The sequence below is a fragment of the Vanessa cardui genome, chromosome 9 (assembly GCF_905220365.1).
Source record: "Vanessa cardui chromosome 9, ilVanCard2.1, whole genome shotgun sequence".
NCBI classification, from domain to species: domain Eukaryota; kingdom Metazoa; phylum Arthropoda; class Insecta; order Lepidoptera; family Nymphalidae; genus Vanessa; species Vanessa cardui.
In genome coordinates this window covers 2999498-3014919 of record NC_061131.1, presented here as the reverse complement: position 1 = coordinate 3014919, position 15422 = coordinate 2999498, and the positions used below count along the sequence as shown (strand labels likewise).

At 32.5% G+C, this 15422-nt stretch overlaps 2 protein-coding genes across 2 annotated transcripts; one reads left to right on the top strand and one right to left on the bottom strand.

Moving 5' to 3' along the window:
* The first annotated feature begins 1289 nt into the window (after nt 1-1289).
* Nucleotides 1290-4523, top strand: LOC124532217 (inner nuclear membrane protein Man1-like). The gene is made up of 2 exons (XM_047106974.1): nt 1290-1437; nt 1523-4523. Exon 2 carries the CDS (start codon nt 1531-1533, stop codon nt 3844-3846), a length of 2316 nt encoding a protein of 771 aa, XP_046962930.1. The 5' UTR covers nt 1290-1437; nt 1523-1530; the 3' UTR covers nt 3847-4523.
* A 2296-nt stretch (nt 4524-6819) lies between these two features.
* LOC124532218 (2-oxoisovalerate dehydrogenase subunit beta, mitochondrial) lies at nt 6820-15037 on the bottom strand. Its single transcript, XM_047106975.1, has 8 exons — nt 14758-15037; nt 14074-14210; nt 13309-13452; nt 12794-12949; nt 12148-12319; nt 8781-8926; nt 8166-8252; nt 6820-7089 (listed from the first exon to the last, which is right to left on the bottom strand). The coding sequence occupies exons 1-8, from the start codon at nt 14876-14878 to the stop codon at nt 6949-6951; spliced, it is 1104 nt and encodes a 367-aa protein (XP_046962931.1). The 5' UTR covers nt 14879-15037; the 3' UTR covers nt 6820-6948.
* Nucleotides 15038-15422: the final 385 nt, after the last annotated feature.

Below are 15422 nucleotides of genomic sequence, written 5' to 3'. Positions count from 1 at the left end.
TTTGAAAACTCGTTCAAAAGTTAAAACTATTCATAGCTTAAATTATTGGCAATCGATTATAAATAAATAATATTAATAAGTGTCATAAAATATGTCAAATGATTTCGTCTGCAGGATTAGATAATCTGGTACAGACCCCGCAGTTGGATCGACGTTGGACCACAGATAATATAATACTCCGTTTTTAAATCGTTTCTTAAACGTTAAGAATCATTAAATTATAGTATCCTTTAAAAAACTGGCATCACTAGGATTATATTGATTGTTGCCAACCTAAATTTATAAACCTCTTTGGCTTAATAAATTAAAAGATTATATCATAATGTACAAATTTCAATATTTTTTAATTAAGATATTATTTAATATTTATTCATATTTAAACAAGAACTGCTCAAAACACTGATAAAACCCGGTAGAAACAGAAAAGTATAGGCGTTATAATATAAGACATACATAGGTATTTTGTTTATTTGTAATAATCGCAAGATTAGGTTAACCTCTACGTGACACTTGGGATACCGCAGTTTTATATAAAAGTAACAAACTAAATATATATAAAATATACCCTACCTAATAAACATATATGTTATATCCATACTAAACAACAGAAAAAAGTGTGCCGCGCCGGGGACGTTTTATTTTAGTTTATTTTTTTTTACATTTCGTTAAAATAAAAAGGATAGCTTGATAAAAAGAATAAGTAAAAGAAATAACTAGATGTTTTAATTACGCAAAACGTATTACTACGTAATTATGATGTATTATAACGTACTACTACGTAAAACGATTAAAGGCATACGTCCCAATTAGGATGTTTTCTAGTCTTCACTTTTTGCGCGTTAATAACATATCTGTTTACTCATCTCATCTGTTTCATCATTGACTGGCTCCATATTCCTTTTTCTTCAATTAGAGACTAGTTAATATAGTATTTATAATAATCGATATATCATATTGATACATATAGAGAGGATTATTGTTAATATCTGTTTTAACATTGAATAATTGAAATAAAATAACAATAAACAAAGATGAGTTATAATGATTAATAAAATATATAGAAGTATTAATGTTTGAAAAACTTGAATAGATGGTGTTATGATGATATTAATTAATAAAATATATTATATGTATTTTTAAGTTGCTATGGTAAAATGCTTCAGTCAACAAATTTGTATTAATTGAAATTATTAATGTATCATTAATATTGACATATCATTTGTTTATTTGTTTTAACTAAAAAGTAACGTCATTTTTTTACGGGCTTGCATAACAAAAGTCAAATTTAGATATTTTTAAATTAGAATAGGAACGATGACAAATGGCAACACAACACTCTAAATGTAACGACGTTTTTAGCGCGTGCGAGATGACGCGCCGGTGAATTTTGTATTTTAGAAATTGACGTAATTATTGTGTGCACGCTCTATAAATAAGGTGAATAACTTGCTGTTTACTTTTTAAACTTTGTTATTTGTACAAAACTAAGTGGTCATCATAAAATTGGTTAATGTTATTGCAGATTTCACAATGGCCGATCAAGTTGATTCAATGTCAGACGCGGAGCTCCGCACAAAACTGGCCGAGCATGGGTTCCCCGTTATGCCAATTACAGCATCAACGAGAAAGCTACTCGTAAAAAAGTTAAAAATGGTATTGGACAACAAAAGTAAACCCCGTAACAGTGTCGATAGCAAAGTAGAGAGTAGACGGTCGCTGGCGCGGTACTCTAGCGGGGAAGAATCAGATTTAGATTCCACAAACAATGCTAAGGAAAGACGTGGGCGAAGAGCTACTACTGGCACAGCAATGCTACCGCCAGTGACCAACAAGTCTAGACGTACACCCCTCAAAAAAGATTCTCCCGCTAAACGTGATTCTGACAAAGGTTCAGAGTCGGAGGAGGAGAAAGCTCCCGTTCGTACACACGAAGAAGTGGAAACGGTTACAACTCGTCGTGTAACTCGCACTTACGCGACTAATGATCAGGATGACTATGAAACAGGCTCAGATAGTGATGTTGATAGCGACAAGAAAACATCCAGCCCATTTAGAAGTAGCTCTAGATCTAGTGATTATATCTCCAGCACATTGCCAACTAATGACGCAGCCACAAGTCCTCCCAAATCATCTATTTTCTCTCGTCCAACCCTGTCACACACTAATTACACATCTAATTTGTCATCTTCAGATCAACTGAATTCAATAAGATCACGGCTTGGCTTGACATCTTCTTTGGCAGATCGACCTTCAGTCAGCAACTATACCTCTACATATGCTTCTAATACTTATCAGCCTTCAACTTCCAGTGTGGATGAAATTGAATCTCCTTACTTGAGCAATTTTACAAGACGATTGTCTTCTCTTAAACCAGACCCCCCTAAGCCGACAACATTTTTAGACCGAGATGCAAGCAATGGAAGTACAATAATTCCGCGCAGATCATACATTACAGGATTGACGAGATCTGAAGTAGGGGACTACAAAGCAGTGAATGATAAAAAGTTTTTGAAAAATAACCTTGTATCTCTTGCCCTTGTTGCTCTAGTGGCACTTTTTTTTTTTTGCTTATTTTTTATGTATATAGTTAAGAAAAACGATATCACTTCAGTAGTGGATGGCCAAAAGAGTGTGGTACAAATATGTCAATTTAATATACCAGGCAATAGACCAGGCATTAATTGTGTTCCCAAGGAACAAGTCAGCTATGCGAAAAACTTGTTAAAACTTATACATCCTGAACTTACTGCTCGAGTAGCTGCTTACAAATGTGGAAAGCCTGGAGCTCTTCCATATTTAAAAGAAAGCGAAATCATTGACTTAGCAAGTGTTCGACCTGAGACAGTTGATATTAGCCAATGTAGGACAGATCTGAATAATTTAGAGGTTTTGCTTGTGCATAATCCAGAGTGGGGTTTGAATGTGGTCCAACTTAAAAATGTTTATACAAATGATGTTGAGTATATCCCTCTTACGTCAACTGATGGTTTTGTTCAGCAACGCAACAAAGGCAGCATTGCTATAGCTCTCTCTGACCCCTCAACCCCTATTTCATGTCTATTTGTTAACACCTTATACTCGGCTGGCTCAACGTTTGTTGTTGTAGGAATTTTATCTGTGTTGGTATTAGGATTACAAAGACTTTATAAATATTATTTAAATTATCAGAAGAAAAAAAGTGAAGAAATTTATTCAATGGTTGAACAAATTATAGACATAATTTCACAAGAGACTGAGGACAGTGGAGAACCATACATATCTGTGGACCATGTGAGAGATACACTCATCTCTCCTCAAAATAGAGAAAAAATGTCCTCTACTTGGGACGCTGCAGTTAAATTTATTCAAAAGAACGAAAGTAGAGTGAGGATGGAAGTACAATCTGTTGATGGAGAGGATTGCAGAGTTTGGAGGTGGGTTGCATCTCATAGCAGTCCAAAGCGAAGCACATCCTGGCAGGGACAAGCATTTGAAACTCAAGAAGGCTCAGTGAATAATCTGACAGTATCACCGACGCCGTGCTTAAAAATTCGCCACATGTTCGAAAAGAATGATGCTAATCCTAATTTGAGAACTGTAATTCAAGACGTCATCCTCGAGAAATGTGACCGTTGCAACATACTTCATATCGACATCGAGAGAACCTCGTGCTGCGTGTACGTGAAATGTGCGACCCCGACGGATGCCGGCGTAGTGTACAAGAGTCTCCACGGGTGGTGGTACGAGGGCCGCCTCATCACAGTCAAATATTTACGCCTGGAGCGCTACATGCAGAGGTTTCCAAACTCACCTGCATCAGGACCGTACTTGAAACCGTCTCGTTTGCGACGATCGTGGGATGAATAAGTCAAACTTATCCACTGTAACTAAATGGGGTTGTCTTTTGCAGAATATTTATTGCGAATTTAATGTTGAGTACGAAACTAGGCGCCTACGTTCTCAATTTGTTATCTTTGTTCTTAGATAAAAGGATTGATTCTAAATTAACAATGAAATGTATATGAACATGATATAACATTTTTTTAATGTGCTTATAAATATTTAGCCAATCCTTTGTGTTATTAAAAATAAGCAGGTTGACATGATTTTATTATAATAAATGTTTGGCATAATATGTCTCTCGGGTTGTACGAGTCAGCATCTAAACACTTGTTATCTCTATGCAAGCAGACTGTTGATCTTACAATGCAGTTTGCGGTCGTTGAACAAGAATCTTTTAATATAATAGAATTTACTGCTTTTTGACCTTGTAAATAATTGACATCACAAAATTGAACATGTAGTTCTAACTATAAGTTATTAGATTAATTGGTTTGCATTTGTTACTTGAATTTATTGTTTTGGAACGAGTTGTTTTAAAATCGTAGTTCATTAAATAGGTTAAGTTACTTACTAGGTTTTCAATATTTTTCACTAAACATTTGTATGAAGCGACAGCACAATATTATATAAAACCTAAATGTTATTCTTTGACATTAATTTTTAATTTAAGTTCTCTTACTAACTTCATTTATTATCTTTTAGCATTATTTTTATGTATTGATTTTCAATTTTAATAAATAATTTAGAAAAACATTTTCTTTTATTTATTAGACTACTTATAACTGATGTTTTTTTTAAATATTTTACATTCCTTGTTATGAAATTCCTTGTTAAGATTTACATAAGGACTACTTAATTTACGACTAATACTGATAATAATTGTTTACCTCAAATAAATCATTTTTCTACTATTTTAATTCTCATGAAAAGTCATCAAAAGGTATACAACATACAAGATTTTAAGTCTTGTAATCTTGTGTACCTGTAACCTTACGGTTAGTCAAGTTTGGTTAGGTTAGGGGATGATTACCTATATTTCACGGAAATTGATTTTGATAGTATTATTATTTATGTACAAACAGTAGGCTATTCGACGATGCAAAAAATAAAGTGGCAATTATTGTAATCAGTATATATTATGAGTTCAAAAATGGTTTTTTATTAAGGAAAGTTGAACATAATACTGAATTTAGTCAAAAATCCATAAATAAAAATGATTTGTTTGTTTGTCACGTGCCACAAAACGCTTCTGATCACTTGCTTGTTAACTTTGTTTGCCTTCTATATGTACCACAGATTAAAATACAGGCAAGTGACGTCACCGTCACCATTGCAGCGCCATATAGTCCAAGTAACGTTTTCGCGCGCTATTTAAATATGGAATTTTTTATATGATATTTTTTCGCAAATATGTACTAGAAATAATTTACTAGGTTCCTTAACCTCTACTAAATTATATAAAATGGATTGTTAAAATCAGTCAAATAGCCAATTTTACATGTCTTTTTTGGTTTTTAATATATACACAAACGGGAATCCAAGTTCTTGACTAAGGGATAAATTAATGTAGTTGGTCCTACATGCCATACTCTCTCAAGACAGAAATTTGAAAATTAATGAACAGAGTTTTCGGTCCTAATAACAAGCAATATAGGGCTTTTTTAAAATAGGTTTTTCAATAGTGGTCTACCGTCAGCGACGGTCTAAACAGCAGTAATTAGTATTGTTGTGTGTAAGTTTGAAGGGTGAGTGGCCCAGTGTAAATTTGTAACAGATACAAACGACATAACATTCAATGTTAGATAAATATAATCATATTTGGAGCATCGGTGTAATGTAGGGAATGATTAACATTTCTTACAGGGCAAATGTAAGTATAAGGCGGTGATGATCTCTTAACTTTAGATGGCCCATTTACCTGTTTACTGCAGGAATTCATATCCGGAAGTCAATTCCTTTGTTTTTTTAAGATAGTAATTTGAACAATTACAAGTATTTTTTTTACTTATTTCAAAAAATTATAACAATCAAATTGTTAAATTTATTTTCTATTATTTTAAAAGGGAGGCATAGTCCAAAACTTTGATTTAATTTGTAGCCCTATTCCCGACCAAGGAGAAAAGTTATAAAATTGTATAATAATTTTTATTAAGTTGGTAAAATTTACAACGCATAAGGATAATGACAGAAGACAGTTGTGTTTAATATTTATTTAATTATAATTCGTATTATTTCCAGAATATATTACAACAATAACATAGACACAAAAACTATCAACACTTCCTTTCAATAATGAGAAATATACTATAAAAACATATATAAAATAAAAAATGGTCAATACTTATCTGATGTCAAAATTTCAGATGTGTAGCGGAACGAGGTAGGTGTTGCTAATCGAAAAAAACTGTTACAGGTTTTCCTCTAAACGATTTGCATTTTTTATTAAATGATTTTTTTAAATATGTAATAATAATTTATATAAAAATGTTATTTGTAAAAGTAGTTTAAAATCCTTTTTATCATATTCAATACCTATAGATAGCGCACGAGTTGAATGCAGTCGGGGCGTGAGGTAACCTCCCCCGCTGTCCGCACGCCCCTCCTCGCTCGCCCGCAGTGTAGTGTTGTTCCATCCTTGACAGCTATCGTACGCTTGCCGTGTTACCGCATTATTATTGTTGAAGTAATAAGAAAATTATTGGCAAAGAGATGGATTGATTGAAGATACTATTGATCGATTTATAATTGAAGTCAGCGATGGTGAGGATAGTGACACCGATTCAACCATGTGTGAATCTGATGATAATAATAATAAATAAATTTTCGTCTTTTTTTTATCGTTTTGCGAAATAATTAATAAAAATGTATGATCAGTATTATTTTGCCTTTTTTTCATTATGCTAACCTAGTAAAATTATCGATATTAATTACTCACAATATAATTAGTATTTTGGTCATCAATTATAATTAGGTCATAGCACTATCGAATTCCTGAGCTCTGAATTCAACTCGTGCGCTATCTATATGTAATTTTGAAAAGAGTCTCGTCATATATTTTTGTTTGAATGTTGTGGGATTTCATTGGTCGATTCCCAGACCGAGGTAGGCGAGGTAGGCGAGGTGGTCTCAGTAGCGCAACAGCTGCGCGAGGTCGTCGAGGCAGCGCGCGCGCGTGGGCAGGTACAGCGCCTCGAACACGTGCGGGAACGGCGCGTCCCAGCCCGCCGCGCGCCGCACCGGCGCCTCCAGGTGCAGGAAGCATTCCTCCTGGGGGGGGGGGGGTTTGTATAGTCATGGCGGCCACTTTCAAGGAAACCAATAAAAAGACTCTCGAAATACAATACAAATACACGATAAAAATATGTACATTTACATATTTTTGACGTGACAACGTCTTATAAATTGGTTTGCCGGGTGACACTTCAAGAAACTGCGTTACGCTCCGCTCACGTTATGCGCTCACAATGAGAGCGAGTGAGAGGCACGCGTCCCTTCCACTCGGGCATGGTTAGCCCGCCTAAGAGCGAGAGAGACAGACAAAATTCAGTGCGAGATTCTTTGTATAAATTAATGTTTTAAATATAATTCTTTGTATAAATAAATGTTTTAAATATAATTATTTGTATAAATAAATGTTTTAAATTGTTAATATTATTTCATCCTTCTTCCTACTATACGAATGAATATTCACATTAAAATTATTTTACAACTCAAAGTCGTTGTCACGTAAAACTTTCGCCCGTATACCGACTTTACAGGCAACAGGTAATTTTTTTTTTATCGTGTATTCTATATGTAGCTCCTTTTATATCCACTATCATTGCATGAGGTATGCATGCTCCTTTATAGGTAATGCATTTAGTTTTAAGCTATATGTTGTTATTGTTAGGAATATTGTGTTGATGTATTTACTCATGGAGGATCTTAATAAATAAAATAAAAGAAAAGTTCTTGTGTAACTAGTATACTTTCCATCCAGCCTTACTGATTGACTTATCCCCAATTTGCATTTTTAGAACATATTACACTTACTCCTTTTAACCCATTTATTCGATGTGGATACAAAATATGAATTCAACGAAAATTTTTGAATTTTAAAATAACAAACACCATCTTAACATCAAGGGCGATTTTGACCTTGAGAATGCTTTTGTTGTCGATCTGATTCCTCCTAGTATATATACTATGTCGGAACTAATCGACAATTGTGAAAATCATTTAACTGTACCTAATCGTGGTCTCTACTAATTTGTTCAATTCCATTTGAATAGGCACAGCAAAGGTTTTAAGCTCTCTTGTCTAGAATATATTGAACTCCAATTATATTGAATAATGAATCTTACTTGTATAGAGGCCGCTAGTTCTGCACCGAAACCGCAGGTGAGAGGCGCCTCGTGGGCGACCAGACACCGACCAGTCTTCTTCACGGACTGAAATTATTGTCACCATTGATATATAAAAAATATATATAAGAGGCATTTAAGAGTAAGCTACTATAAATAATAATAATAATAAAATTTTTAGATTTTTTTTACATTTATTACAAACCAACATTTTGGTTATCTAACGCGAGCAAAAATATAATTATTTTATAGTTAATTTAATTTATCCTGTAATTTTAAATAAAATTTAAAAGGCCGCCAAATTTGTACGCCTCTTTTATTTAGGCTGGATTCATGTTGTATTTATTTTCTGTAAAGCTTACAATAAATAATGAAGTAAAGTAACAATAAATATATTTTTGAAAGAGTGTATTAATCTATACAAATATTATAAAAATGAAAATGAATATGTCAGTCACGCTTTAATGATCAAACCACTGAAATTAATAAAAATAAATAAATTAATTAAGGCTTAAGAATATTAGACTAACTATAGTCATAACAGTCAGTATAACATTTGAATTTGTTTTGAAAATAAGTTTTTTTTTAAAGTATCATCTCATATTTATATCTTACATTGAATACTGTGTCTTGATCCCAGGGTAAGATTGACATGAGGTCTATAACCTCGCAGTTGGCTCCCAGCTGTTCCTGTGCCATTTGAGCAACCTCCAGCAGTACATGCACCTGAGTGCCCCATCCTATCAATGTGGCTGCATCACCTGGAATTACATCAGCATAATTACCACCAAATTTAAAACTATCAACGTTTTGGAATAGAAAATACCCTTTGAAAAGAACCGACGAAAGAAACTCTTTTTGTTGGTTAGTTAAAAAAAAAAACTAAATTATTAAAATAAAAATATAAGTTGTGGCACATCTAGTTTTATATCGGTTTTATATCGTAACAAATGCTGGTCAGACTATATTATTTCATTTCTACCCACATCATATTTTTATAACTACATTATTTCACTTTAAATATTTAAATACTATGTTTTATGTAACCTAGTAAGTGTTTAGTTATTTCCGTTTTGTCCCAAAAATTTTTGTATTTTGGTTTATTTGTTTCTCATGTAAGTGATTTACTTGTAAATCTTTTTGAGAAATAACAATCTTTAAACCTATAATATATATTCAATATAACAAAGAAATAGCCAGTGTTATATTTTATTCCTTAGGTACTTTTTATATTTTATATTATATATATATATATATACATCCTACAACCTTTTTGGCGTCATGCACGTGGTGCATCATTACGACGTCCCCAAGTTCCCCACACTTTAATTAACATGTCTTAATGAATACTGCTTAATTTTTTGATTTCCAGGTCCTTGGGATACGTTGTTTTCCGATAAAAAAAAATACCACGATATTCGTCTTTCAGTCATGCCCAAACACTTTTGAACCCCTAACCATGATGATACATTTAAGGTATCCTAGATATATTGATCCTAATTTACCTATGGCATCGATTATTTTGCGTCCTCACAGGATGGACTGTATTTGGAAGTGCGACGTTGCCAGCTTTAGGTTTGTTGTCTCTTTCTTTTCCTATCGCTGTTCTGTTCAAACAGTTCAACGTTTATTTTGTTCCAATATTCGTAAGGCTTATACATATACGGATGTCCGATATGTTATAATGTGTAAATACGAATCTTTTGCTTCCTACCCATGATTACGCCGACGACTGTTATCCAGATCACACGGAGGATCAGCGAAAAACTTGAGCGATTTCAAATTTTTTATATTAGATTCATATTTGGTTTGCGCAAATATGATCGTGTCTCTCATTTTCACTCTTAGCACAAGTGGATCTGCCCATAAAATTTCATTGGAATAATTATGACTTCTCTATCATATTACTTTGTTGTTGCATTTGTTATCGCCTGTGTTTTATTTTTCCTGTATGTCATAAAAATCTACCTACCAAATTTCATATTTACGATAATAAAATGATAGTATTTATAATAAAATGAAATTACTGGGAACAGTGCTTTCATTTTATAGTTGGTAGCATACAGCCACATAGTACCACCTAAAATACTAAATAATAGTACTGTATGCTTCGAGATCACGATCTATCGGCTGTTGTACAAGGTTCAATTTTGGGTCCCTTTCTATTTCTGGTATATATAAATGATCCTTTTTATGTTAAAGGTATTTGTGATATTGTGTTGTTTGCTGACGATGTGAACGGTGCATTATCACAGATACACAATTGGTTTACAGTAAATAATTTAGTTTTAATTGCTCAAAAAACAAAATGTGTAGTTTTTACCCTACCCAATGTTAGAAAGCATAATTATAAGATATCTATAAACGGTGACCGTCTTGATGTAGCCGATACTACGGTGTTCTCAGGAATAGAATTGAATTCCAAACTTCAGTGGAGTCCTCATTTATCATCCCTAACAGGAAGACTCAGCTCTGCAATATACGCGTTTAGAAAAGTTAGACAACTAACTGAGGTTGATACCGCTCGTCTAGTATATTTTGGTTTTTTTCACAGTATTTGTCATATGGCATATTACTTTGAGGTAACGCTGTAGGTATTGAATCTGTCTTTATTTTACAAAAGAGAGCAATCCGGTTTATTTATAATCTTGGAGCTAGATACTCTCTTCGGGATGTTCTTAAAAAAGTAGGAATACTCACTGTTGCGTCTCAGTATATTTACAACGATATTATGTATACTCACAGTAACATTGATCACTTTGATAAAATCAGTGATCATCATTGTTTGTGCACTAAAAGTAAGGATAAGCTTATAACACCAAGTTTCCGACTCCACAAAGTCAATAAATCCTTCTTGGGGCATGGTATCCGATTCTATAATAAAATTCGGCAGAAATTTTTAACTTTGCCATTTCGTAAATTCAAATCGTTAGTAAAAAATACATTGGTAAAAAAGGCATATTATTCGAAACTCTTGTCAACTCTTAATAGATGATAAAAAAGCGTAAAGGTATCTGTTGACTTCCAAGCTGAATATATTCATTTAAATAATTGTATTTAATTAACATGACTGTATTTTTTAGGTGTTGAAAAAGAGTAACTTTCGTTTTTTGCCGGTTCTTCTCTGTAGAATATACTTTCCCAACCGGTGGTAGCTTCATTGTAAAATGACGATTCAAAAGTGCTTGTTAAAGCCTATTTGAATAAATTTTATTTTGACTTCTGTTTTTTTTTTTGTTTGTGCGTCCATATGCAGCTATTAGGCGTCCGTATAAAGCTATTGGGCGTCCGTATACAGCTATTAGGCGTCCGTATACAGCTATTGGGCGTCCGTATACAGCTATTGGGCGTCCGTATACAGCTATTGGGCGTCCGTATACAGCTATTGGGCGTCCGTATATGGCTATTTGGCCTCTGTACAAAGTTACTAAGCTTTACGCCGGTTTGTTTACACCGAATAATAAAAACTACCAATCACAGATAACAGAAGATTTAACAGTACAGATACCAATCACGATTGATATAGATGTTGTACAAACTTTCACCCCCTTTTATGGAAACTATCCTATCTTCTATAAAAATTATCTATCCTATCAAAATTATCCTATGTTCTTTTCTACAAAGTCCCCATACTAAATTTCATCTAAATCGGTTCAGCAGCTTAACCGTGTAAAGATAACAGACAGACAGACATACTTTATATTATTATTATGAATAATGAATATAAATATTAATTATTGTAATATATTTAAAAAAAACTTCCACGAAGTCCTCGGGGATTCATATATTCATTATTAATATATTTTATAAACATTAAATGACTGATGTAAAACAAACAATAATCAAGCACCGAATAGGTATTATGTAACGCGTAAGTAATGAGCGAGATGGCAAATATATATATATATATATATATATATATATATATATATATATATTTTTATTAATTAACATTCACCCAATTTTCTGACTAGTCACAAACCTTCTCTTAGGACTTGTGCTTTTCCAATAGGCAAGGTGAAGCTGTCGACTGGGACCTCCTCAGCTGCTGATCTGTACAATATTTTGGGTTCCAGGAATATACATGGGTCTCGGTCCTGCAGGCATGCCAGCAGTAGACCCTTAGCCGCATTCGGACCTCTCGGAACTACCACCTGAAATTATTTAATCAAACATATATATGTTGAGAAAATACGTTACTTTACTATGGAAAAAATATATATTGCTTGGTAATATTTAGCATAAACAAGGTCTGAATACATTTTAAATAACAATAGTTATAATAAAACTAAAATATAGCAAAAATTAAATAAGAAGGTTGTCTTGTGACCAGTAACCACTTCCATGGAGCCTATGTAGCCTTGAGACACCATCAAATTGATATAAGTTGTAAATAAGTACCACAGAGTGTTTATATGACTCAGTTTGACAGAAAATTTCTCTACTCTTCATGGTTTAAAGGTTGCCATAAATTGGGCTGATTGAAATCTTTGATGAGTTCTAAACACAAATTAAATTCCTGCAAACACAGTTATAATTGGTCATATTTGAACTCACATCTGAACTCTTGTCATATGTCATAATGATACAAATAAAAAAAAAACTACATAACAAGAATGATACATTACCTTTAATCCAGCTGCATGGGCAAAGAAGGCCTCAGGGCTCTGAGAGTGGTACAGACCACCGTGACCAACGGCGCCACACGGAGCTCTCACAGTCAGCCCTCCGCAGTCAAACTGTCCACCTGATCGGTACCTATATTTAGCTGCTTCATTCACTAACTGAAAACAAAATATAAATAATAATAAATAAATTTCATTATTATTCTGTTCGTTTATGTGTATTGTTGCCAGTTAGTATTGAAAGTTATACATTTACTTATTGTATATATACTTCTGAGTTAAGGAAGGCATAAGACCTTGCTTTAGATTCTCCAATGTCAAATTGCCGTCCCATTGGAAAATGAGAATTAGGGAATAGAGAGTTCCTATTATTGCAGATATGTGTGTGTGGACAGTTATAAATAATATCTCATGTGGAGTTGGATATTTGTCTCTGAGGAAGCTATGTTGATAAAAATTGTTCAGGATCATTATTTCATACTCAAACAATAGTCATAGCACTAAAATAAGATACTTACTTGGTCAAAAGCAGGGAAGATGTAATCTGCAAATTGAATTTCAGCTATAGCTGTCGCTCCAGCTGTGGCCAAACCTATACCAAAGCCTGCAATACCCTGTTCACAGAGTGGTGTGTTGAAAACTCTATCATTGCCATATTTTTCCTGAAAAAAAGCAATCAACAGGTAAGTTGATGGCATAAGCGGGCAGTTTAATATAATTAAAAACTATCAACTAAAATGATAATATTCTTCTTTTAAATGTGTTAGTGTGGATCTTAATATTTTAGTTTTAAATTTGAGTTGCTATTATGTTATTGAAATTATTGTGAATGGGTGGTAATCTACCCAGACAGACTTGAATTACTTATTTTGTTTCAGTATAGCAGATCTATATTTTTTGCTATTTTTATCTGTATACCAATGTATTGAATTTCTTTTATTTTATAAGTTTGATAAATATTCTGTACTATATACTATATATAATGGTAGAATGCACTAGCCCCATCCCAGCATGAAGAGAGCTTTGTTAGATTATAAATATTTTTAGATTAGATAAGAAAAATCAATGCAAAAATCTGTTTTATTTCTATTATCTTTAGAGCATGCAGCTTGTTATCAATGAAAGTTTACAATCATAATATTAAAATTTCAATACAGATTGTGTGAAATACTTAATCCCGAGTCAGAGTTCCTATTTAGAGGAACCTGGCTAATACAAACAGTAAGCTATTAACCGATTTTAGATGATATAAAGATTAATTGGAATTTTAAATAAATTAATACCTGTAATCCTAAGGCACATCGAAAGACTCCACCGAAACCAACATCTTCACCAAACAACACGGCACTCGGATCATTCTTAAGAGTAATATCCATAGCATTGTTTATAGCCTGCATCATATTCATTTTTGAAGTTTCTCCTGAATTTATACAATCTCATTAAGTAATATTTTAAAAACATATTTATTAACATTTGATCATTAAAATGTAAGTATAAATTGCAATGCATAATTTTAAGTACATGATAATAATTATACAATTTTATATTCGTTATATCAATAAAGATATTTCTTTTAGTACTTGAATATCTGAATTTTGAATAATGACGCCCTGATTAAGGTTAACTCAAATCAGAAAATGGCATTTTTCGATCTATACATGCAGGTTTTCTTTACCTCCCAGCAGAAAAAGGAAACATATTTTAGGCAAATTAATACTTAGTTGTGCTTGTTGGATATAAATTTGCAATCTTCATTTCAGTTCACAGTTAAATTATTTTATTAGATTTCTATTCAGCTAAATTGCATTGCACCTATTAGCTTATTAAGTAGTATTTTCAGTAATTAAAGAAACAAATTGATGCATTTTCATGTTAATTACAATATGTTGTAAAATTAGGTGTTTTCTTGAATATAATTAACTTAAATTGTAATTAGGATCAAACTATGATAGGACCATTAAACTCACCTTCTATCGGTTTTTCACCATCGGGATAGTAATTAAAATGAGATGATAGCCTTTTTGTATAATTATCGACATTCTTAAGCAATCTACCGAGATTCAAAACTTTTTTGGTTAAAGTAGTCATTTTGCTACGTAATTTCCCTACAAAATGTTCGCTGTCGCATCGAGTGTAAGGAATAAATTAAATAATAAGTCTTATCTGCAATTGTAATTAGTGAACTTGATAATTTCTGATAACGCATGACGAAAGAATTGTGTTTTTCGACGATATTTGTTTCCAAATTTTACGTCAAAATTTAAAGAAATACTTGTTTATATTGATTTGATATTATGTCTTGTATATGACACTATCTAAATGATGAAGATGATGAATGATCTACCATACCATGTATTTTTAAAGTTACCAATAAGTTAAATTCAATAATAATAAAATTTAAATAAATTACAGATAGAACAAAATATTTACAGTACTGCTATTGACATTGACGTATAAACTCCGTTTTATGCAAAGCTTTGTTAGAATATGTGTATTTTTATTGTAATAGTAATATTTTATGTTTCACGATTGTAAGTTTTTTATTTATATTTATGTTTATTATTATTATTTTCCTTTGTTTTCTTGAATATTTATTTTATTAGTAAGCAAAACTTTAAATAAGATATTAATT

What these genes read in the sequence shown, in the direction of transcription:
- LOC124532217 (XM_047106974.1), top strand. Translation starts at nt 1,531, where the DNA reads ATGGCCGATCAAGTTGATTCAATGTCAGACGCGGAGCTCCGCACAAAA.
- LOC124532218 (XM_047106975.1), bottom strand. Translation starts at nt 14,878, where the DNA reads ATGACTACTTTAACCAAAAAAGTTTTGAATCTCGGTAGATTGCTTAAG. An exon ending in GATGTGCCTTAGGATTACAG is followed by an intron (nt 13,453 to 14,073) that starts GTATTAATTTAT and finishes GCTTTTTTTCAG; the next exon opens with GAAAAATATGGCAATGATAG. An exon ending in AACTAGCGGCCTCTATACAA is followed by an intron (nt 7,090 to 8,165) that starts GTAAGATTCATT and finishes CCCCCCCCCCAG; the next exon opens with GAGGAATGCTTCCTGCACCT.